This window comes from Takifugu rubripes, chromosome 7 (genome assembly GCF_901000725.2).
Source record: "Takifugu rubripes chromosome 7, fTakRub1.2, whole genome shotgun sequence".
Lineage (NCBI taxonomy): Eukaryota > Metazoa > Chordata > Actinopteri > Tetraodontiformes > Tetraodontidae > Takifugu > Takifugu rubripes.
This window is the reverse complement of record NC_042291.1, coordinates 8270640-8293696: the sequence shown is the minus strand read 5'-3', so window position 1 is coordinate 8293696 and position 23057 is coordinate 8270640. Positions and strand designations below refer to the sequence as shown.

Genomic DNA, 23057 nt, shown 5'->3' with positions numbered 1-23057 from the left:
TGTTGAATCCTCTGCTTTCTTTCCAAACAGGCTCCGTTTAAACTAAAATGTCAGTGTTTTTGAAACCACATGCAATGCTGGGAAGAGGACTCACATCTAGAGAGCTACAAACGGGGGAACCTGAGCTGAGAATTCTCAGGTGGATGTTTTATCGCGGACAGATACCAAAAACATCATCTAGGATGAGAGCTGACCTTTATCTTTGCTCCCAGCCCATGTTACAGGAGCGAGGCAGGTCAAGAGTGAAGCCAAGTGGCTGGACAGTGTCTCCTCTCAGTCTCATCAATAGCAGCTTCAACCAACTAAACAATATTTGTGTGACCCCCCCCCCAAAAAAAACAAACCATATACTAGAACTTTGAATATTCACTGTCAGAAGATCAAAAAAAAAACACAAAGTAATTAAAAAAGATTTATTTTTGTACACGCAGTCATAAAGTTGTCAAGAGTACAGCAGGATGACCGTTTAGTATAGAAACATACAGTACAGAAAGATTTAGGGTGCATAGCAGAAGAGAAATCTGGTGAGTATTTATTCTGAAGACACTGCTGATGACACGAGCCCATCTGACAAACTTCAGCTGACGCTTTGTCTTGATCAGTAAATGAAATTCTGGGTTAATAATCGAGAAGAAAAATTCTCGAAACAAAAAAAATGTTTTTTGGTTAAAAAAAAAATGCTGAACTAAGAAGGTTGATTTCAACCGAGCTTTTGAACATCAAGGCTTTATATTTTTAAGCTTTCATTTTCTAACTCATGACTGCTATACTCCAACTTCTCTACAGCTGGACACAAAAGTGCATTTTTTTATTTTTAAGATCTGGTGAAAGTGTTCCCAGGTAATACAGAACTGTAAAGGAAACATCTACAATTTCACAGTAACGTTCCATGAAAATACACACACAAAAAAGAATCCTGAGAAAATAATCTCTACAAAACAAAACTTGTCGTACTTCAGTGCATCATCATCGTCATCACAATTTCCAGTGTCTGGAACATCCTTTGCGGTACAAACAATTCATAATTATATTGTCAGGAAAGGTAAAAGTTAGTTGAGGCGCTGCCAACAATGTCATCTTTGTGTTGTGTTTAAGGGCAGCAGATTCTCCCCCTTTATATTGTTTTGGTTTGTTTACTTTTTGGGATGCTAGTTAGGGCAGTCAGACACCTTTCCTGATGTTGCTGAATCCTTACAACCAAACCAGAACAAGCTAGCAAAAATGCTCTTTCTGTCATGCATAAAGTATCCATGCAGAACTTTCTGGATTTCTACATTCTAGTGAGAAAAAAAAGGATAAAATATAACAAGACAAGCGAACCTTTGTCCAGACTTCGGAACACAGACGGTTTAAATCCCCGCAGACAAATAAAGGCCCTTTGGCGTCACCTCTGCCGACCTTTGTTGTACTCCTCTCTGTGTTGCCTTTCTGTTCTCGGCGCCTCCGTCACACTTTTTTGCTTATCACTCTGTTTTGGGGCGCCCCAAGGCCCTGTTTGGGTTCAGTGTTCGCAGCTCAGGGCCAGGATCAATCATGTGGGTAACCTTTCTGCATCCTCTAGAGGGACAATAAGAGGGGGAGGGGGGCAGAACAGAAGTCAGCTCCTGTTTATGCAGCTAAATGTGTGTGGGACTTCAGTGTAATGGCAAAGATAATTTTCTTTGACAGGAGTAACAGCTGACTGACCCGAGGGGGAGGGGGAATTGTCCACTCTTGTCGAGACGAACTGAAGTTCAGATCCCAGAGCAGCGATGGAGCTCCTGGGACGGATGCAACGGTCGCCTGAGAAACTTCTTCGGAGTAATGCCTGAAATGTGGCGCAGCAGATAATTAGGATAAATGTGTGTTATGCTCTTATAATGTAGCATAACAAACATCTATCGGCGACAGCAGACCCCTGAGGAATGCCGCAGGTGCTGTTAACTGTATTTCTGACCAATTTAAGTTGAAAGAAAGATCATTTATCAAGTATCACCAATATCAGGTGGGAAGAATACTCCCAGTCCCCCTGTAGAAAACTGATGGTTTTGTCTCACCTTGCGTGTCATAGGACTGGTGGGGGCGGAGGCGCTGCTGTAGAGGCTCAGACTTGAGTTAGACCTGCTGACAGCCAGGCCCTTAGAGGAGCTTCCTGTTGGGGACAGGTACTTCTCCTTGATCTTAAGGTTAGTCCTGCCTTTGACTGTTAGAAACACAGCAGGGGGAGTTTAACGGGAGACCACAGCAACAACCAGGGAAAGTTTGCACATACTGACCTCTGCAGGGGTCATTCTTGACCAGGAACTCATCCAAAGCAGTCCAGCCTCCTCCCACTCTGACCATCAATGTGCTTCGGAGGATACGAACCATCCTGAGCTGCTGGGAATCTCCAAACTGCAGCAGACAAAACACATGGTGGAATCAAGAGAAACCCTGTAAGCACACACCAGCCTTCAGATTGTGTTATGTTGATCTGTGGGAGGCAAATAGACTCACTCTATATCTATTGGCACTTATTTGCTCCACTTGGAACCTCTTGGGGCAGTTACATTGCGAAACCTGTCGACTCACCTTAACAAAAAACAAAAAAAGTAAATCTCCTGTAAGAGGAACCAGCAGTCATGCATCTTTAGCATTTCATCTGCACACCTCCTCATTGATCTGATCAGCATCCAGCGTTTTCCTGTATGGATCTCTGCTGGGGTGAAGCGCGCTCACAAACTCGTAGTAGTCGATGTAGCCGTCATTGTTCATGTCAAAGATGTTCGCCACCGCGTTCATCTCCAAAGAGTTTGTGGGGAATTCTGGGGAAGAGATTGCATTCAAAGAGGACACTTTTTATATTTACAGGTGTTTAAATTTAACCCATGTGGGCCGATTCAATCTTACTGGAGGCGAGGACGTAGTCCACAAACTCCTTGTGGCTGATCCGACCGTCCTGGTCGCGGTCGATGCTTCGGAACACATCTAAGATCCGCGACTTCAAGTGGCTGATCCACTGATTATACCTCTTCCGCCAGATGTTGAAGTCAAAGTTTGCAAATTCTTCCATCTACCCCCCCCCAAAATGAAACAATCCTCTGTTAAATTAGCAAAATGTGATTGTATCGTTGCATTTCCAAAGTCAGGCTGACCTCTTTGAGAGCCTGCTGGTGCTGTTCTAGACATTTCTGTCTCGCTACAGCCAGAAGCCAAAGTTTCTGCCACTGACTGACCAGCTGACTGAGCTCTGGTGTGTGCGGGTCGAGGTGCTCCAGCGGTATCGGTACAGCGGGCTGCATCTTAAGGGTGCTCCTCCTCTCTGGATGGAGTAACAACAAGAAGAAAGTCAGTGTGATGATAGCGCTGTATTTGCTTATTTTAATAGGTTTTCATACTAGTGAGTGGCCGTTTGCCAGGAGAAACTTGTTTAGGGACACTTTTGTGCCTGCAGGATTTTGTGGCAACTTCTACGTCAGGAAACTTTTTATTCAGTTCTTCCATGAATACCTGCAGGAAGGAGAGATGTTTAACAGCTAATATAGGTGTATATACGCGGGATAGAAGTGATAGAGGAATAAATAGGGAGGCTGTACTGTGTGCTGTTCAATCAGCTCCTGGTTCTGCTCTGTGGTCTCAGCTAAAGCGTCCTGGTCTCGGAGGCAGAGGGCTTCGTCTGCTGAGGAGATCCAATCCAGTAGCCTCTGGATCTCCTCTTTCTCTGCCTCCAGTGCTGCCAAACTGGATTCGATCTTCTGACTTTGCTGCTGACCCCAGGTTTGAACCTTAGTTAAAATAAATTGATAGTCAAATGTACCGACGGGATCTCACGTCTTCTGTTGCTGTTTCTCGTCAAAAAGGTTTAACTCATCACACAGCCGCACTCACTTCTTCATAGCGGGTTTTGGTGACACTGATCCAAGACTTTATGGTGATTATTGAGTCTGGATGACAAGCGGCCAAGATCTCCTCACCCAGACATTGAATATTGTGTAGATTTGCTGCCTGAGCCTGCAGGGCAACCATCAGCTCCTTCAAAATAGAACAAACCAAAGAATTTCAATGATAAACTACTCATATTTTTAGTGAGGTGTGACACAGGACCGATCTAGATTGGGGTCAAAGTACATTTCTGAGTCAACTGAATGAGTTAAAAAAGTTTCCAGTATCCAATATGCTTTATTTGATAACACTGACCAGCAGACCTTGACTTAACTCTGAATTCTCCATAAAAAAGGATGATAACTTATCACACTATACTGACCTTATGTTCTTTGCTGAAAACGAGCAAAGGTTCCTCCTCTTCCGGCATCACCCCATATTTCAGCCCTCTCTCAACCTCAGTGAGACAGTCCATGAAAGAGTGGACATGTCCATCAAACTTTTCAGCCTAAAACAACAAAATTGAGGAGCGTTTGGTTTGAAGTTGAATCACAGTCTTCCTTATTTGGGATTCAGAACTTTCCTGAAGATCTCTTCACTAACACACAATTAACATTTCAATTTACAAGGTAAATAGTCATGAACACTAGTCTGGTGCACCATTTTGTTGCATTATTAATACACAATCAAATAAATCAGAAGTTCAGAACCTGAAGACTTCAAAAAAATAATGTTTAAATGCTGTGGGACAATCTCAAATAGTCTAGTCTAAGCCACTTTGGGATCACTATTTGAGACACAGCAAACTTGAGACACCACAAAGTTGTGTTAAGGTTTTATAGATTTGGTCCAAACAGTGTGATCACCACCATCCCTGTCAACATTAACATACAGGACAACCAATAGGTGAGCTGGACCCAAGAGTCAGAACCATGCAAAAATGCCAACCAAAGAATGGTTCCTGGCATTTTGGCACCTCGGGGAACAACTGTGCAAACCATCATATTATTCCACCCTTGGTGAATCCTTAACAGTGGAGAAGTGACTGTTGGCATTCCAATCATTTGCCAAGCTGAATGTCAACAGGTATTCCCTTCCAGTGACTTTCAGATGCCAAGAACACATTAAACTATTCATTCATCTCCACACTCAGATTGTCACTTTCACTTTTCATCTCCTTGGTTTGAGGTAGCGCACCGCTGAGCAAGATGGACCGAGATGCTCTGGCGTCGGAGTATTGCCAGTGTTTTGCATTTCAGAGATACTCTAGGTTCACAAGGAGGTTTCCAAATGTTGCCAACCAGAGGACTTCTCAGCCTAGCAACCAGTTTACTCTTCTCACTTTTCCTCAAGAGAGCTGGGCTTTCACAGGTTGACTTTTGGTGTGATAATAGTGGCTAATTCAGTAGAGGGGGACTGATTTACAGTATTTCTGCTGTAAAAAACTGGTGGCTCAGCTGAGGTGTGAGGTTGACATTGATGCTTGGTGACTTGTGAACTAATGTCATACTCCAAAGCAGCTTTAACCAAAGTAAAATCTGTGCACATTCAAATAAGGGACAACTCTCACACATCACTTGAACTCCTAATATCAGTCCCCATCTTCACTACCCTCTTCATCGCCCTTGTTGATCTGCCTCTCCAGTAAACCTGTAACAGCCTTTTTTCACCTCTGATTCTGGAGGTTCTGATACCCCATTCTTGTGCAATCTGCGTAAGAGCTGACTTTTTATCTGTATTGGCAGCCCCCATAACAGATTCTCAATAACTGACCCTAAATTAAACTCTTTAGTGCAGTTGATGGACGATGAGTCCCAGATGATCAACTATCTACAGGTATTTCTGTGTTTGTTCTAACCGTTAATGCATTCGGGATCCACACGTTTACTGCCAGTGAGGATTACCTGTAAAAGTGCAGCTTCCAGTCTGTCTTGCTTGCTGACTGAAAGTTTGCAAACCGCCTCCCAGCGGACCTCCAGTTCATCCATCTGCTCCTGCAGCCAGTGAGCATCAGCCGTGCTGCCTCTGGTCAGATCCTTCACAGAGTGCTTCAGAGTCCGGATGCATCCAGCTCGCTTTCCCAGCTCCTTTTGGAAGGCCTAAAAAGAAACAGATTCTCAATCAAATCCTATAAACATACATTACAAGTTATTTTGTGAGGCCCTGTACCTTGTGTTTATCCATCAGATTATGCACCATGTCTTTGTCTCCGCTAACGGGAACATCTTCGGCCAGTTGGGGTTCCGCTCTGTATAGCCAGTCATTCAGGGCCTGGAGAGCATCGGTGAATCTTCCTGAGAACAACAGTGCTTCCTCCAGCTTGTGCTGTCTGAAAGAAAATCAGCATGTGCCTTGATTTTCAAATAAAAACAATTGAAAAGAAATAAAATATTCAGCGGCCGTTACCTCTCCATGGACTTGCCGCTAATGGTGTCCCATGTGTCTTTGAGTTCAGCCAGTAAATTCTCCAGATGCTGCCGATCGTGGCTGGTTTGAGCCCTTTCATGAAGGCTGCGTCCACTCTTCAGTGAGGCTGCGTACATGGGTCTTTTTGCCCTCAGCAGTTTCTGGAACCCCTAATTATAAAGCAGTGGATCAGAATAGGTCACATGTAGACCAGGTATCCATGACAGCTACTGCACCTTCTGCTCCGTCAGCTGTTGTTTAATCTCCTCATGGGACACAGCGATCTCTTTGTGTGTGTCTAATGTCCTTTCCACCTCCATCAACCAGTCCATCATTAGACGCCAAGATTCATTAAACTGAAACATAAAAATGGGAGGTACCACACAGAAGTCCTGCAGTCATATTCAGTTATGCTGGCCATGCTTTACACACGTACCTGTTTGGCGTTCTTCTTAACCTCCTCCAGTGTTCTGCCTCTTTCTGCAACACGGAGCTGTAGCTTTTTGTGTCGGTCCTGGACAATCATCATGAGGTTATGAATGACATCACTGTCTTCCTTCCTGCTCAGCTCTGAGAGTCTGCGAGCCCTGTCCTCCACGGCACCCCTCACGTCGCCGTAATTGCTCACCTCGCTCGCCAGTTTCTGCGCACATGAAAAAGTGTATGAGCCAGCGTGCTTACGATAAAAAGACTAGGACAGGTTCAAAACGAGGCCTACTCTGTGGTCCTGCAGCTGAGAACAAACTGTGTCCAGAACAAAACTGGGAGCAGGGAGGAGACCAATGGATTCTTCACACTTGCACATCTTTAAGAGAAGCTCTTGCACATTACTGTGGAATTCCTTAGCCAGATTGAGTCCTTCTGCAAGCTTTGCCTGTGCATCAAACATCACAATATGTAATCGGAGGTGACAATATCATAATGACTCATTATTATAATTTAAATGACCTTCCGCTCCTGGACTTTGCTGTAGACAGACGCCCATTTCTGCTCGAGCATGGACAGGCTGTGTTCTGTGCTCGATCCACGGACTACATTGCTGATCTCCAGCATCCTGTTGATGGCATTCCTGACATCCGTGTAGGTGTGGAACTTTGAATCCATCTCATTACACAATTCCTGTAATGGCCAACAAGGTTTCTCTTGTTTGTTTGTTTATAAAGTTTTGCTTTCTTGCATAAACAGTTATTTTGACAGATAATTCCTACCAAGTGGGCATTGAGTCTTTCACTTGCAGAATCAGGCATACCCCACATGGTTTTAGAAGATGACAGTCTCAGATCTGTGTTGTCCAACCACTGCAGAAGATCCTGAATCTCCATGGTAACGTCTTGTACCTGCAAAAACAGCATGAAAATAGGAGAAACACAAGACCAAATACACCCTAATTAGCTTATAAATCATTTTAAACGTTAAACTCTGAGCAAATAAGTTAATTAGAGAAAGCATGAATATTGTATTTTGGCACTCAAATCTGCTCTGTTTTCCACAAAAGACCAGTCAGCTGTTATGAAGTTCATCGTCACAAGTGAACACAAGAGGGCGCCACAGGGTGCGCACGATTAACCATATGATGTATTCAAGAAAAACCTCCCTATCAATTTCTAGCAAAAAATTAAATGAACCGGATTTTTTGCCTTCTTACCTGACTCAGCCTGTTCTCTAATTCCAGCTGCTTGCGTTCTGTTTCACAGCGGACAAACTCCCAGCTGTCATTAAGTTCCTCAAGCCGAGCCTGCAAACCATTCGGACTGTCCCCAGACCCAACCTCCAGCAGGCCCCCGCCTGCCTGGTTCACGGACTCCATTGTTCGAACATGCGACATGACGTCGTTACGCAACACCTTGTAGAATATCAGAGTCAGATGTCAATGTTAATTTTAGACAAGCTTTGTGGGATTCTTCTTTGTCAGATATTCCTTGTTGCTGTGTGAGTAAAGACAATGGCATACTAACTAACTTCATTACGACCTTCAGGTCTTCACAATGTAACAGTTTTGCGACCTTCAGGCTTTCAACAATCTTCTGAACATTAAAGCATGCCTCCAACAGTGTAGCATCATAATAAAGGCTTCATTGTGAGGTGTTAGAAACACTGTATTGCTATATGTGGGTCACCACAAACCTTGTGTTTGGCCAATTCTATTTCACACGCCTGCAGGTCAATGCTGATTGGCCTGATGCCTTCCAGCTGTTCGGCGGTCCGAGAAAGCCAAGTGTGCAGCTCATCCAGTGTGTTTTGAAACTGACCCAAACCCAGCAAAGCGCACTCCAGCTGATGCTGTTGTCGGAAAACGAGGAAAAGATCATTTCAAAATTATACATATAGTTGAATTTCTTATTTCCTTCTAGAAACTTTGATTTTGTTAAAATATTCATATCTTTCCACCTGTCTGCCAACAGTCTCGGACTCCAAACTGTCCCAGCGCTGTCTGAAATCACACAGAGGAGAGACAGAGCCTGGACGCTCCGAGCCTGGAGACAGCCGGCACACAAAGCGATGGTTCAGACTTTCTATCTCTATTTTCTTCTGGTACAGTTCTCGTTTAAACTCCTGAGGGACACAGTATATGTTTTGTAGCACATTAACTTAAAGCAATCCTTTGAGGTTAAACATCATTGTGAGTGTATGTTTATGAACTCACCTTCAGATCATACAGTTGCCCTTTGACCGATTCCAGGTCGTTTTCTATCACAAACTCCTCAGTGGAACGTAGCTCAGCTGACTTCAGCCATTCAAAAAGCCCCTATTAGCAACACAATCAGTTGCACAGAGCAGTTTATGTGTTAGAAGGGATGTGAACACAAGACTAGATTCCACTGCATTGCCACAGACCTGCATAGTGTCCTGATAATTTAGAGCCATCTGCAAGGACTCCTCCAGCTTTTTATGACATTCACTCCACATTTTGCTCAAGTTGTTCCACGTGCAGTAAAGCTTTAAAGCAGCCAAAAAGACAATCGTCAAAACAAGCCAAAACAAAATCACCGGTTGCAATTTAGTTCCCATTTTCTCTCACTTCATCAAGGCACTTTGTGACATCTGGTTTGTCTGTGTCTCCGCATGATGACATCAGTTCCATTCCCACAACACCGAGGGTGTCCAGATCTCCCTGCAAACTGTCAATGTCCTCCCTGAGAGTCTGGAAGAGAGGATGAACAGAGTTTAGGAAGTGTTGTGGAGCCAACAACCAGAAAATAGGAGCTTCTAGACGAACCTGCATGCTTTCAAGGCTTTGCCTGATTGTTTCACTGTCTGTCTGACTGGCATTCAGATCCATCACGGCCTGTTGAGCATCAGTGAGGGCCACAGTGACGTCGCTGACATCACTCCAGAACTTCACGGACAGATCTAGCAGTTTAAGCAACCAGCGTTCCCTGTCCTGAGCCTGAACATGTGCCTCGTCCCACATCTGGGTCAGGCTGGATACTTGCTCCTGGATTGCTGATATGGCAAAATCATAACATAGATTTAGCTACCATGCGTGCACATACAGAGAAGACGTTCCAAAACGGCGCATTACCAGTGCCGACTGTTCCATCACCAGCAGCCTGTGTGTTAGCCAGCAGCTCTTCTGCATGTGTTTTGATGCTGCTCAGGCCCAGCTCCATCTTTAACAGCTCATCCAGGGAATGTTTGTTGTCCTGCAGCTGCTCCTGGATCCTTGGGGTGAGGCCTTGAAGAGAGCTGGGGGCCTTAAGGTGACTGTGCAGCCTCTCCAGACTCCCTCTGAGGACGCTCATTCTCTCATTCAGCTAAACATACAGAAGAATTTAAGTTGTTTGTATTTATGTCAGGACTGGGCTGACATTCTTTTGGATCGCACAAGTTACCTGGGTGAATCGAGGCAAAGACTCTTCGAGTAATTTGGCAGTCTGTCTCGCTCGGTCTCGGATGGCCCCGTGTTGCTCCTCAGCTTCTGTAGCCTTTCGACAAAAGTCTTCCCCCTGTGTGGGGTTTAGCTCTGACAACCGCTTTGCCAGGGAGCATAAGCGTGCAATCAAGGGTCGATGTTCTGCTATAGACTCCCTCAAACCCTTAGCAAAGGAGAGATCAAGAAAAGTTTGGAAGCAATGTGTAGAACTGTTCTGTGACTGAAACCTAGGTTAAAATCAAACATTCCAAGTTTTTTTCTTTACTTGCAAAAGGTCCTGTTGTTCTCGAAATGCCTCGTAGCTAATTGTGCTGAGGGAGAGCTGTCCAATCAGGGTCTGGGTTTCCTTAAGCCAGGGTGAGACCTCAGTAAGGCCCTCTGAGAATTGCTGGAGAAGTGACTGAGCGTGTTCAAGCTGCAGGACTACGTGGGAATTGGTGGCCGAGGTTGTGTTGCATTGTTCCTGCAGAGCCTCCAGTGGGGCCTGTGTGGAGAGTAGACAGCAAAATCGAGTCTAAAGTCTAAACTCGTTGGACACGCTGTGTTTAATGAGTAAAGGATACCTGCAAGCTGCCTGCCTCTCCCTCATCGCTATAGGTTAGCAGGATTTCTGCGATCTTCACCATCTTTTCAATATTAAACCTGTGTTGGAGAATCTCCACTGCCAGAATCTGTTCAACAGATAATTCAACAGATATTTTAAAAATATGTTGAATATGTACAGTACATCATTAATATGAAAATGTTTTGACCTTCTGTTCATAGAGTTGTTCTGCTATGACCTGTGGTTCCAGGTGAATGATTTTCAGCTTTTCAAGACTCTGGGCTGTGTCTTTAAACCAAGACATCTCCTTTACCACTGCCTGCTCCAACTGAGAACATATTCCATGTTAGCTATGTGCTAATATATCAAAATAAATTCCTTTGAAAAGAGTTGTCAAAATTGCTCAAGCCTCCAGATAATTTAAAGAACACTACCCTCTGTCTCTCGGCAGAACATAGCACCGCATCTCCAGTGTGCGTTTGTGCTCCTGCAGCCACCAGGAGTTCCCTCTCAATGCGGCCCAGCCACAGGTGAAGGTCCTCCTGGCTTGAGGTGCAACGACTGGAGGCCTCCAGGGCCTGATCCAGCCTCTGCAGCACATCCAGGCTGCTGAGATTCAGCACAGAGAAACGGATACGGAGGGCATCCATCTTCTCCTGTACCTGCTGGGCTTCCTCCTCTGAAACAATATATATTCGCACTCCTTTAGCAAGGCCAATATTTAGTGCAGCGCACACTAATCAAATATATGAAATAAAATGAGCGTTACCTGAAAGTGCTTCCATCAGATCATGTCCAGACTTTTGTGTTTCCCCAAGATCAGCAGATTTAAATTGAATTTCTTCAACAACAGCCTAAAGGAACACGTTTCAAACATGTCAATTTGATATTCCAACTTAAAATCTTTCATTCATGCATGGGAATTCTCTAACCTTAGCTCTATCTGTGGCCTCTGGGAGATGTAGCATCACTCTTTCTGCATTTCTTAGTTGAGCTAAGGTTTGCTCGACAGACATGAACCATTGCTGTAGGCTGTCAACTCCTTCCTGGAAGAGCTGCGCCCTGGGCAGGATGTGCTCCAAAGCTGCTCGCCTACGAACAACAGAAATATCTTTGGGTGAGATTTGCATTGCATGTAAAACCTCAACAAACAAAAGCAACTCATTTCCAGGAAAAGCAACTGACCTTTGCTCTGCATCTAGCTGTAAGGCTTCCCATTTCTGCTTTAGAGTGGAGAGCTTGAGCTTTGTCTGCTCCCCTTCCTCCTCACCATCAACTGCCGGCTGAGGTCCATCCAGCATTATGGTGTCCATACTGCGCCTCCGGTCAGTTAGGAGTCGCTGCAACAGCTGGAAAAGTGCAGGTTTGCATTTACAGTATGTAAATATGAATGTAAGTAAAACTGTCAAAATGGACATTTTAGCAAGACATTTTATTGTAAGGGCCTTAACATTAGAATAAGAATATATATCATAGCTTTGTTTGCTTTTTTTTTCAACAGGAAATTGATACTCATGAGTCCAGCTGACAGTCACAAAGGTTTTACACCATCCCAAAACCTGACAAAAGGTGTGATTACAGCTGAAAGGTGAGTCTTCCCCGCTTTTCCCAGGCTTCCAGGAAGCACATACAAAAGGCTAACTGTAGGCCCATTTCAGCTGTGAACACCCCATTTAAGACTGAAGAGAGCTGAATAGGGCCTTTTGAGCGTCTCCCTGACCTCAGCACTGCTTCATATAGGTAAACCACTGAGGTTTTTAGCAGAAAAAAATGAGGTGATGTGATGTGATGTGATGTTGGAGATAACACACCTTTTGTTCTTGGAGCTGGGCTTTCACCACTTTGACCTCTGATGACGGCGGTTTCTGATTAGCTTTAAGCTCCTCGATCTCACAGACCCATGCAAGTAAAGCATCCAGACTATGGAGAAATGTCTCGGAGTCTGTCGACGCGTCCTTCAGCGCCAGAGCAGGCGTTGGCCCCTTAAAGTGACAATGAGAGTATTACCAAGTTCATTTGGTCTCACAGTTACGTGATCGTAGTGTCGCATCCACGCCACAGACCAAATTTTCAAACAAATTCAAGCACAACTGATTGATTTTTGTCATTCAAAATTTCAACGATCCTGAATTATTGACCTGAAGTATCAGAAAAGAGCGTACCTTCCACTTTTGAAAACTGGAATCGTGGTCTGAGCTTGAATGTCCATTACTCTGGAGCTGGAAATTAAAAGTATCCCACCAAATATTCCAGTTAATACCATCACAGCATGACCAAAAAAGGCAGAATTATCATATCGATTAAATGAGAAAAACAGAAATTGAAAGAGACGAGTGAAGGAAAGAATGAAATGAAAAAGATGTTTGAGGGTCTGTATGTTTGTAAACCTCAGCGAGTTCCTCTGCGGCACCATTCAGGACTCTAACAGTTCTGGTGACTATGGGGTCTCCTCCCTTCTGTCCAGCTGGATATTCTGTCACTTCCACAATTTCAGTTATGATGGTCTCCGTCACTTCCGTCACCTCCGTGACCTCTCGTGATGCCAGAGTTTTCCAGGACCAGGGGCTTCCTTCTCTGGAGTCCCTCCTCTGGAAGCTGGCCCTCCTCTCTGCTGCAGTCTTGTCAGAGTGAGCCAGAGGGGATCTGGCATACTCCGGCACGATTCTTCTCGCTACTGTCCCATTTCTTGATTTTATTGGAGAGGGGGTGCTGTGCCAGGCGTTATCCAGAGTACTGCTGCTCCTGATTGTGGAGGCAGGAGAGCTGTTGAGTGGTTTGTCTGAAATGGGAGTGCAAGCCCTCTCTTCCTTCTGCTCTCTCTTGATTTCAATGTCCTGTGGCTCTTTGGTGATTTCCACCTCTTTTTCCACATTTGGCTCCTCTTGTGTTTTCTCTTTGACAGCCACGTCTGGTTTGGCGTCTCCATGTTGCTCCTGGGGCTGCCACTCTCTCCGACGTTGGTAGCACTCCTTTAGAAAGTCCTCATCCGATCTGACATGCTTTGATTTCTGGCCCAGGCAACTGGGCCGGCTGATGAGGTTACCCATAATCCTTTAGCCCAAAGGCTAATCAAGTGATAGGCGAAGTGAGGCCCCTCGGCCATGCATGCAGGAGATCCTTTAGCTACCTAAAATAAGACAAGGGGGTCTTAAATGTGCTTCTTTTTCTTTGGATCAAGTGCAGTTTAGTATAATACATCTGTAGATACTCAAGCATCACAACTAAAGCGCTCTATTTTTCCTAAACCTCCTGGTCGCCATTGTCCTCTGCCGTGTAACTACAACAACCAGAGGTAACTACAGTAGAGAAGCTTGGCCTGGAGATATGCTGTCTCTTTGTCTTCCGTCAGAACACATAAACACATGCTCCTAATCTATCTCACAGAAATCAAAGAGACAGGCTTGTCGAGGATCCCACTGTTGAGCCTGGCACGAAGAAGCAGTGGCAAACGGCCAGCTTTCTCTAACTTGGCTCGGACCAGTCCTGGGAAACCAGTTAGCGATCTGATCAAATATGACAGCCACATCGCCTCATTTCTCTTGGGTCAACACAAGTGGGGGGTAGGAAAACAGGGTAACAAGCAAACAGTAGATGGTGGAGTTGATATTCCGTTTTAAATCAATAGAAATACTTCCTCTTTGTCCTGTTTTGAATTCTGATGTCTGCATCCTTTTACCAGACAGCCATCTAATTAAAATATTGATTGGTTAAACTATATTCATTCCAGAAACATACACAGTGGAGGTGGCGATCTTAAACTGTGTCCACCCATCTGTCTCCCCCTCAGCTCAGTGCCTTTATTGTTTTGACAGAGAGGTTAAAGGTGAATGCAATTATGTCTGCCAAGAGGAGCTGAGGTAAGCCCATCAGGAGACCGCAGGCAGGGTTCCCGTCAGAGCCGGGCGCACCCTCTGAGGTGGGGTCTGACTGGTTCATTCAGAAACTCACAGGTCACCTGAGGTCACATTTGGCAACTAAAGATCTGTGGGGGGGCAATATGGGTCAACAAATGGGAAATTAGGATGTTGGCTCCACAGACAAGATGAGAGGATTTTTGTTTGCATATGGGGTAACATTTTTCCACTGTGAGGGTTCAAAAGTTATGCGGACGCAAAGACAGTCTGCAGCCAAGGCCAAATGAACAATTTTCTAATAATGTCTCTAAATGAGACAATCACACAGCGGATGTCCCTGCAGAGCAGATGATGCGGCTGGGAGATCCGCAGGGGATCACCCACAGATCAGAGAGTAGTGGCCGAACAAAGCCCCAGCCTCTCGATCAATGATTACCCAGTTAGCTCAGACAAGCAGCTAGTGGTCTCTTGAGTGAGGTAGAGAGTGTCTGCGTTCACATGGGTTAACACTTGGATGGAGAGGGCGTGCCTGCTCTGGTTACTGCACCACATGTGTGGTCATTTGCTAAATTACACGCTTGCATGTGTGATTATGTAGAATAGTCCCATTAGACATTGCCAGGAAGCGTTCATTACAAAAAGAAAAAAAACATTCCTATTCTTCTTCTTCAGATAATGACCTCACATATTTGTATTTAAAAAAATCTGCTAGCGTGTTTCAGCACACCTCAAAGAATGGAAACTGCATATATTTACAGACAATCAAATGAAAACAGGAAATTGCCTCAAGCCAGCAGCATGCACCTCTCACTTCATAGCGTCATTACACTTGAAGGAGAACAACTCCACCCCTCCACCATTTTCACTCTGGGTGATGACCTAACCAACCCATCACTTAACCTATTTTCAATTCAACCCACTCTCCACTCTCCACATGATTTACGATACACACCCTCTCTCCATTTCCTAATGAATTTAACACCATAACACGGTTTAGGGATCGCATATATATGCAAGACAAAGGCTATTATTTGATTGAACAGATTGTATTTCAGAGACAAATACCTGGCCGGGAATACAATTCCCACATGTGCACATTTTAAATTCCATCTTTATCATAGAATTAATCTTTGCAAATTTGTAATTAGTAGCAGTCCAATGATCATCAATCACACCAGTGGAGGACTTAATATTGTGTCACTGCTGTGTGTGTCTGTGTCTGAAGGAAGACCTTGTAATCATGGTAGTAGTCTCTAATTAAGAATGGCAGCTGTGTATTCACCCCTGAGACCCATAATATTTTTGGGAGGATCTTGGTGTTTTAGCTTCAACAGGGTCTGTCTAAGCACACAGGACAAAGATACTGTACTGGATAAAATGTAACAAAAGCAGTGCTGACAGTTTTGACTAATTCCTAAAATACCAGGACATTTAGAATTAAACTGAGGCAGATTGATTGTTTAAAAAACAGTAAAGGAAATTGAACAAATAAATACTCACACCTGAAAGGTCCATTCATTCTGATATCATTGCCTTCCATGGCTGCATTTGCCATTAAATCAGGTTAAACCAAGGCGACTACAAGTCACAACTTTTTGTCACATGGTTCCTTCATGTACAGACCGGTACAGCCTATATGGAAACGATCTGACCATCCGTCCTAGGTTCCAGGCGGTTTTGGCGGTTTGAAGCTAACGTGAGTCACACTTACCCTGAATCCCAGTTGAGCCAAACAGCATGAGTAAAGGAATCCAGCCAGTCCTCAATCACTATTCAGAATGGATAGAAGGGAGGGGAGAGGGGCTCCAGCTTTGTTTGAGCATCCTTTGAACGGCTTCCCAACATCCCAAACTCCTCGCACATCCATATAAACATGCACGCACAGACCCACATTCCCCCTCCACCACATACTCAGTCAGGCCTTCTCGCTCACACATGCCCACATCCAAAAACGCTGTCTAAACACACTCACACATGCCCCGATAACTCCTGCTTTTCCGTTGCCCACAGTCACAGACAAACAATGCCCTCCTTTCCCCTCACGGTGCGCCCCCTCCCCTCCCCTCCCCTCCCCGTCCCTTACTTCACTTCTCCTCCCACCGGCTCTGCTCCTCTCCCTTTCTTCTTTGTTGTGGGAGCAGTGACAGAGGAATTCCTTCCTTGTTAATGCCGCCGATGGGATGGTGTGCCCAGATGAAGACAATGTATTCCAACGGCTCAGCTAAACTCCCACAGTTCCCGGCCAACGCCGGCGGCGTTCACGTGGAGGTCAGATCGCGCCAGTTCCAAAAACCACGAGGTGTTGGCGTTGGCACCATAGCCGCTTGTTCAGGTTGCTCCTGAGAGATCCCTGCTACCTCCTCAAAGCTGATTCTCTCCCCTCTACTCATCCACAAAGCCCCTCCTTTGGGTCTGACTGTGGCTCAAAAACTCCATGCTGCTTCTGCTTGAAAAATAGCCTGGGCGCAGGGGGAGTGGGGGCTGCGAAAAAGGGAGTTTTCTAAAGAACCCTGGGCTGCCCTTGAAACATTCACATGTTAAGTGACAGCTGCCTCGGCCCATTTCTGCTCTCCATGGCAAGAGAGAGAAGTGCAAGCTACAAAAGGAGGGACCCACACCCACCCTGTTGTACCCACCCACAAGCACATTTTCACCCCCAATCCCTTTGCAGTACCTGCTTCCCCATTCAGTGTGCACCAGTTTCCCCGGCCCCACAGTGGCAACAAAGATGTCTAATTACTGTAAAACATCTCAGATTACCGAGCAACTCATTTCCAGCCATTGGGTCGAGATGCACGCACAGATAGCAGACAGCATAACATTTTTGGCAAAGGAAGGACCCCTGTGGTTAAATTCCACCCTTCATTATTTGCAATAAATCACAATATTGGCCAAAGAAAATGGAGAACAGCAAGTGTGTGCAAACAGCAGTAGGGCGGCAACTATTTAAAGTTGAAAAAACTATATGTGACCAATCTGGATCACACAAATTAAGATAAAAAACAAACAAGGCACAATGAGGGAATGTTCAGGCAATAAGGTGCTCAGTGTGAATCATTCTATCTATTGATGCACCATAAAAATGTTCTGAAAAACCCAAGTGGAAATGATGGGAGCAGATGCAGTGTAGAGTGAACTCAAGTGACAGCCTGGTAACACAGTGCAGTTATGACGGAAATCCCCCCCCCCCCCATCCTCATTTTTGCCTTTCTGCCTGTACTTATTCGGCCAAGCAAATAATCCGTTTATCGCTACATCAAGGGAATGCGTGCATGTGTGAATGTACCGAACGCTGCACACACCCACACACCGGACAGATAAATGTCACGCATCGTCCTCCCCCAGTGGAAGGTCAAGCAGGTGTGGATATTACCAAGATGTAAAGGATGAAGGGAAAAAAGGATCTTACCAAGACAACCTTATTGATTTATTTTTTCTAATGTAGGTTTAGGATACAATAATAGCTAGAGCAGCCAGAAGTGATAAAATGGTCTATTTTCCTCATGAATTTACACGTTATTTTATTAGGTTTAACATTCTACGGATCACAACCTTGTGAACAAAGATGTTTTCTGCAGGAAGGTTGTGAGGGGCCTGCACCTTGGAGAATATTCAAAGATGTATTCATGGCCTAATGAGGCTGAGTTAATGCATTAATTAGCATGTTAATTTCATTACTTTCCATCGAACAGGATGTGCTGATGTCAAGAAGATGATTGGTTTTGAGGGTAGCGTATTTCAACATAAATCAGGTTAACACGACATTTAGCCAAACTTTGGATGCACATACTGTACATGCAGACGAGAGCCACCATGCGTTTTATTTTACAGTTACCTGCATTTCACTTTGTACAGAAATGTTTCGTAATAGCTGATATCTGACTCTGTCGCTCCTCAAACTCTGTAAAACACTCCATCATATCGTCTGCAGAGCTTTTCATTCAGTGGTGTTCACCTTTAACCTTCCCTGGTGAGTGAGCGCTGAAGATCCTGGTGGTTGTAAAATCGGCTGTTAAATTCCGGGCTGTGGAGGGCTGCTAAAGGTTGCCCTGTGTTTAACCACCGAACACTTGTCTAGCTGTCAGTGTATAGATCATTTAAAACGAAACACAGATTTGTACCAAAGTGTAAATTACTTTAGACTTTGTGGTGATTTTCGCCAGTAATTGATATGGTAGCTGCTGGATATCAGGATGCAGAAATGCTTCAACTCACAGTGCTCTGTTTGATCAAGCCCCCCCAGTCCACGACCCCTTTCTTTATCTGAGAGGAGCTGGCAGTAGAGAGGCACAGCTTTGTCAGGAAGACAACAAGCGACACCTGATCCAGCATCCTGCACCCCCACAGCAGTAATTAATGGATTATGTGGGGGGAAAAAACAACTTTGACTCCATTCCACAAGAGCTGCACGCACCTTAACTCAGGACCTGAGCTAATGTGGTTGAAGTGCAGCTGGCGTGCTGGGTAATGGGGTGATGCAATAAGCAGCGTGTGAGAGAGAAAAATCTGATCTTTCCTCATCAGAAGACCTCATTGTGCTTGTGAAATGCATGTGATAATGGAGTGGACATAGTTTGGTGGAGAAATGAATGGGATTGTAAATGAAAGTCCAGCGGGAGCCAGAATTTGATCACAGGCAGCAAAGATTTTTTTTAAATAAAGATTTATTTCTTGGGCACGTTTCCCCTCCGCTCCGATCTCAACCTCTGTGCTCTTTTCAAATTAAATAAGACCTCAGTGGTTCCCTCTACAGAAGATGGTAATTAGCCCTCTTCATGAGGCTTGAAAAAACCAGGGGGTCCCTTCAAGGGTCAGAGCAGGAGCACCATTCAGCAACCACACTGTCATTTATCATTTAGAGTTTTTCCTGGAAGAAAAATGGGAAGAAAAGGCTGATGGTCTTCCCTACTGGGTTGCCGACATCCGGCAAATCACAATCATGGCTTTAACATCATGTCTGGTTCAGCTGCTCCCGGGAAGAGGTGGCGTTTCCCCGATCAAAGTAAGACTTTCACTGACCCAAAGAGGAAATAAGGCCAGAAAATATCCATTAATCCTGCAAACAGCTTATGGGAGAGTGCTTCATGATGAAAAGCAATTTTACACATCAAGCGGAACAAACACAACCATCAAATGTCATCTTAAGTCTGGGGAATAAACAGGTTTAGTTTACTGCCATTCGGGCGTCTTTTTCTTTGTGTTCCGGGTGATTCACGGCAACGGAAACAAGAGCCCTTTTAGCTCTTAAAGGTTATGACAATTGTGCTGAGGTGCTGTTTGTGAGCTGTCAGAGAGAATAATGAACCGTGATCTCTCACCCCTGGCTCCTGTTTGTACATTGTGTGTACAAGGCTCATTTAGGATGCAGCATCTGCAGGAGAACCGGGGAAACCAGAGACAGAAAGCCTTTATCCAGAAGAGCCTCGTGAGCAGGGGGGTGGGGGGGTGGGGGGCAAGGAACGCGAGGGAGGAGAACTTTTGAACCCAACCTGATGGCAAAAGTGAGAGGATGTCATTTTGACTTGAATCTGAATGCTGCTTTCACCAATTATCTAAAAGAAGTTCTCTTTAGTCATGACGTGACTTAAAAAGATACTGGAGCTTCAACAGCGAGAGATCAGTCAGCGCAGGTGTCGTCTGTGTTCGAGAGCAGGTGTGAGTCTCTCCTGGTTGTTGACGGGTCTGTTATCTCGGGGGCTGCAGAGGGACGTCCTGCTAACTAACGAGTCCCTCAGGCTCAGGCTGAAACCAGACTACCAGTATTACCATGACAAAGGTCTGCCATTGTGTGCAGTTTGATGACAGCTTAGAAGATCAAACCAGTGAAGCCCACACAACACAACATGACTTTGCGTCTTACACGGAAGTCACCAGAGAAACGGTGACAAAAATGGAAAGAGAATATTAAATCAGACACACAAGCTAGAAGCAGATCCTAAAAGGTCCAACATTAGCAATAGATGCAATAACTTTGATGGTTTAACAGAAAGAAATAAACAAAGTTTAGTGTTATTGTCGATGCGATGTGTGTTGTATCGTTTTCCTTGCACAGTGTGTTTAAGGAGACATTTCAATCTGATCACTTCAGTCCGTTCTGCTGGCCAGAACATCAGCAAGGCCGAGTTAATAGACATTGAAAAACAGAAATAAAGTCAGAAGAAATGGACAAAATTAGCCACCCTGAAAAGTTCCTTGATTCCATCCAGGTCATTTAACAAGCAGCAGAATTATGCTGCTCTCTGGCTGCTTCCTTTACAATCTGTTTTTACAAATATTGGTAGAAAGTATTAATGGCATAAATCTACAGCAGCAGGATAAATCCCCCCTGCTCCTGCTGTAAAGATTCTCTTTTTCCTGCCTCCTTTGCCTCCTCTTCCCATCTGAACCTAATAATGGCCTTTCAGAGTGTGCACTCATGTGTGCAGAGGGCCTCCTCTGCCAGGCACTTCTGCTCCCCGAGCTCCGGCACAATGGAGCCTGATTCCCCCAGGCGCTCTGTCCCCCGGTGGCCTGAAGAAGTGTCCCTGCAGGAGTGGACGGGGACCACCTCAGCGTCTGTCTGAGCATGTCTGACTCTGAAGAATCACAACAATCCCTTCCTTCTTTTTTGCAACGCTCAATTAATTAATGCAGAAGCGCTCGGCACCACGACTGATTCGTGGTCTCCCACTTTCTTGCTGTTCTGATCTGTTCTGAGTATTTTTCCACTTAGCAAAAGAGGGTTTAATAGTTTCAAGGGGCAATATGGTGTTCTATCATGCCTTTTATTTTCTTCATTTCTAAACAGGAGAGCAAATATAAGAAGAATCTAGGCGAGAAACAGAGAAGGAAATAAAAGGAGGGGGTGAAACATCTTTAAAGTGGTTTTCAACACCAGCCCTGTGTCATGCTAACGGTCAAAGAGAGATGTTCCTTTGCAGCCACAAGGGTTGTGTTGTGTTTGTTCCACTTGGGCTTTGCTCTAGATTGTGGATTTTGGCTGTTGTCATGGAAGCATACAAGGTTTTTGTTTTTTCTTCAGACACAGTTCAGGGCTTTTTTCCAGTGCGTCCTCTTTGTTGATCACTTCATTTTTGCTCCTGTATTTGTCATGGTAAAGAAATGTTTATAGCAACCTGTTGCCTTAACACCACCTTCTGAATTAGAGTCTAGACAGCAAAATTAATGACTTCGTACACTTTCAGGGTGCTCAGTGGATTAGAGCCGCTATGACTCTAATCTAATTATTATGCCAACGCTGTGACTGCCATCGTTAGCTATGCTAACCACAACGCTAACCATGAGTCCAGGATGGCAGATTCTCTGCCCTTATGCTGCTTCCTGAAATCCAGCTAAGTTGGAGGGTGATGTATGTGTAGATGGAGTTGCACGAGATGCGTTCAAATCAACTATGAGTCCACAGAAATGGAAGGAACCAGACAAACCCTGGGGTCGACAGGCAGCAGACTCATCTCCATGCTCTTCAGCCACTGTCTCAGTGCTCTAATTTGCTCTCTGAAGTCACACTGCCATCGACTCAAGCTGTCCACATCCCTCCTGGAACACAGTGGAGAAAGAAGAATGTGACAACCAAATATTTTATGTCACATGGGTTTAAGTTGATGCTCATAGATATTTGTATCTAGTAACCCTTCAGGACTGACCGTATTAGCTTGGATAATGGTAAACATAAAAGCTTTCCAGTGTTATTATTCAAATGATAAATTAAGTTTAACCAGGGCATCCCATTAGGGAGGAAGCTGCATATTGTCTGCTGGGTTAGAGGTCGTGGTTGTGATATTTATTCAGATTCGGACAGATTTGTACTTATTCACCAGTGAGGTGAATCATAATGTCTGAAACTCTTTATTCTGGTTGCTAACAAGCACCAACAATAAGCTGAGTGTTGAAGGATGAGTGTGTATTACACATATCATACCAATATCTGTGATCTTGTGATGTAGGTGTTGCGCTAAACAGAGCAGCTTCTTTATCCTGCAAGAAAGTGTCAAGAAAAACACAAAACCACAAATGATCACTGCATTATTTGAGGCGTTTACTATTTATTTATTTTTATTAAATATAGTTTTGTGGGTTATTAAATTCAGGTTTTTCACAACAGTTCAATATTTATCTCTTGTCTGTGGCTGAAAATGCAGCGACTAACAGGTGAAGTTCAACAAAATCCTTTTATTTTACAACCAATTATGCCATTCTGGGAAAATGATTTCCATTTTCATAATTTAAATATGCTTGGGATGAATTAATTTATAATCTGTGGAATCTTGGGATTTATGTTTTTCGCTGTCTTTTTGTATTTCCATCAAACGGATAGAAGAGAAGTTATGACCCCATCAAGAGCCCAAATATTTGATCAGATTCAGGAGAAATTATTAAAATTTAGACGAATGCTGCCCCCAGGCGGTCAACAAATGAATTCCTCAGAGGTGAAATCGCTCATAAAAGCGAACAAATCAGCAGATTATGGTCAGAATATTAGTAACTTCATTTATAACAATGTATATAGATATTATAAATAAAAATTTAGATATCGCAAAAT

The 23057-nt window shown here is 44.4% G+C and overlaps 1 protein-coding gene across 4 annotated transcripts; it reads right to left on the bottom strand.

Annotated features, from left to right (window-relative positions):
* Window positions 1–401: 401 nt before the first annotated feature.
* Window positions 402–22390, bottom strand: macf1b (microtubule actin crosslinking factor 1b). Of its 4 annotated transcripts, none has more exons than XM_029838575.1 (40): window positions 16602–17086; window positions 13052–13791; window positions 12827–12883; window positions 12476–12646; window positions 11850–12013; window positions 11597–11756; window positions 11434–11518; window positions 11099–11343; window positions 10873–10992; window positions 10684–10791; window positions 10386–10604; window positions 10080–10283; window positions 9770–10001; window positions 9464–9690; window positions 9266–9388; window positions 9082–9183; window positions 8891–8992; window positions 8635–8799; window positions 8371–8526; window positions 7892–8089; window positions 7455–7583; window positions 7195–7365; window positions 6965–7120; window positions 6683–6889; window positions 6483–6602; window positions 6247–6416; window positions 6010–6169; window positions 5745–5939; window positions 4223–4348; window positions 3847–3990; window positions 3555–3743; window positions 3357–3468; window positions 3114–3280; window positions 2869–3031; window positions 2629–2783; window positions 2476–2550; window positions 2256–2373; window positions 2037–2182; window positions 1687–1807; window positions 402–1557 (listed from the first exon to the last, which is right to left on the bottom strand). In XM_029838575.1, the coding sequence occupies exons 2-40, from the start codon at window positions 13709–13711 to the stop codon at window positions 1532–1534; spliced, it is 6348 nt and encodes a 2115-aa protein (XP_029694435.1). In that variant the 5' UTR covers window positions 13712–13791; window positions 16602–17086; the 3' UTR covers window positions 402–1531. The 4 variants fall into 4 exon arrangements, with proteins under 4 accessions (XP_029694435.1, XP_029694434.1, XP_029694436.1 ...); XM_029838574.1 differs by lacking the exon at window positions 16602–17086 and adding an exon at window positions 16230–16573; XM_029838576.1 differs by lacking the exon at window positions 16602–17086 and adding an exon at window positions 16021–16187.
* Between the last annotated feature and the right edge of the window lie 667 nt (window positions 22391–23057).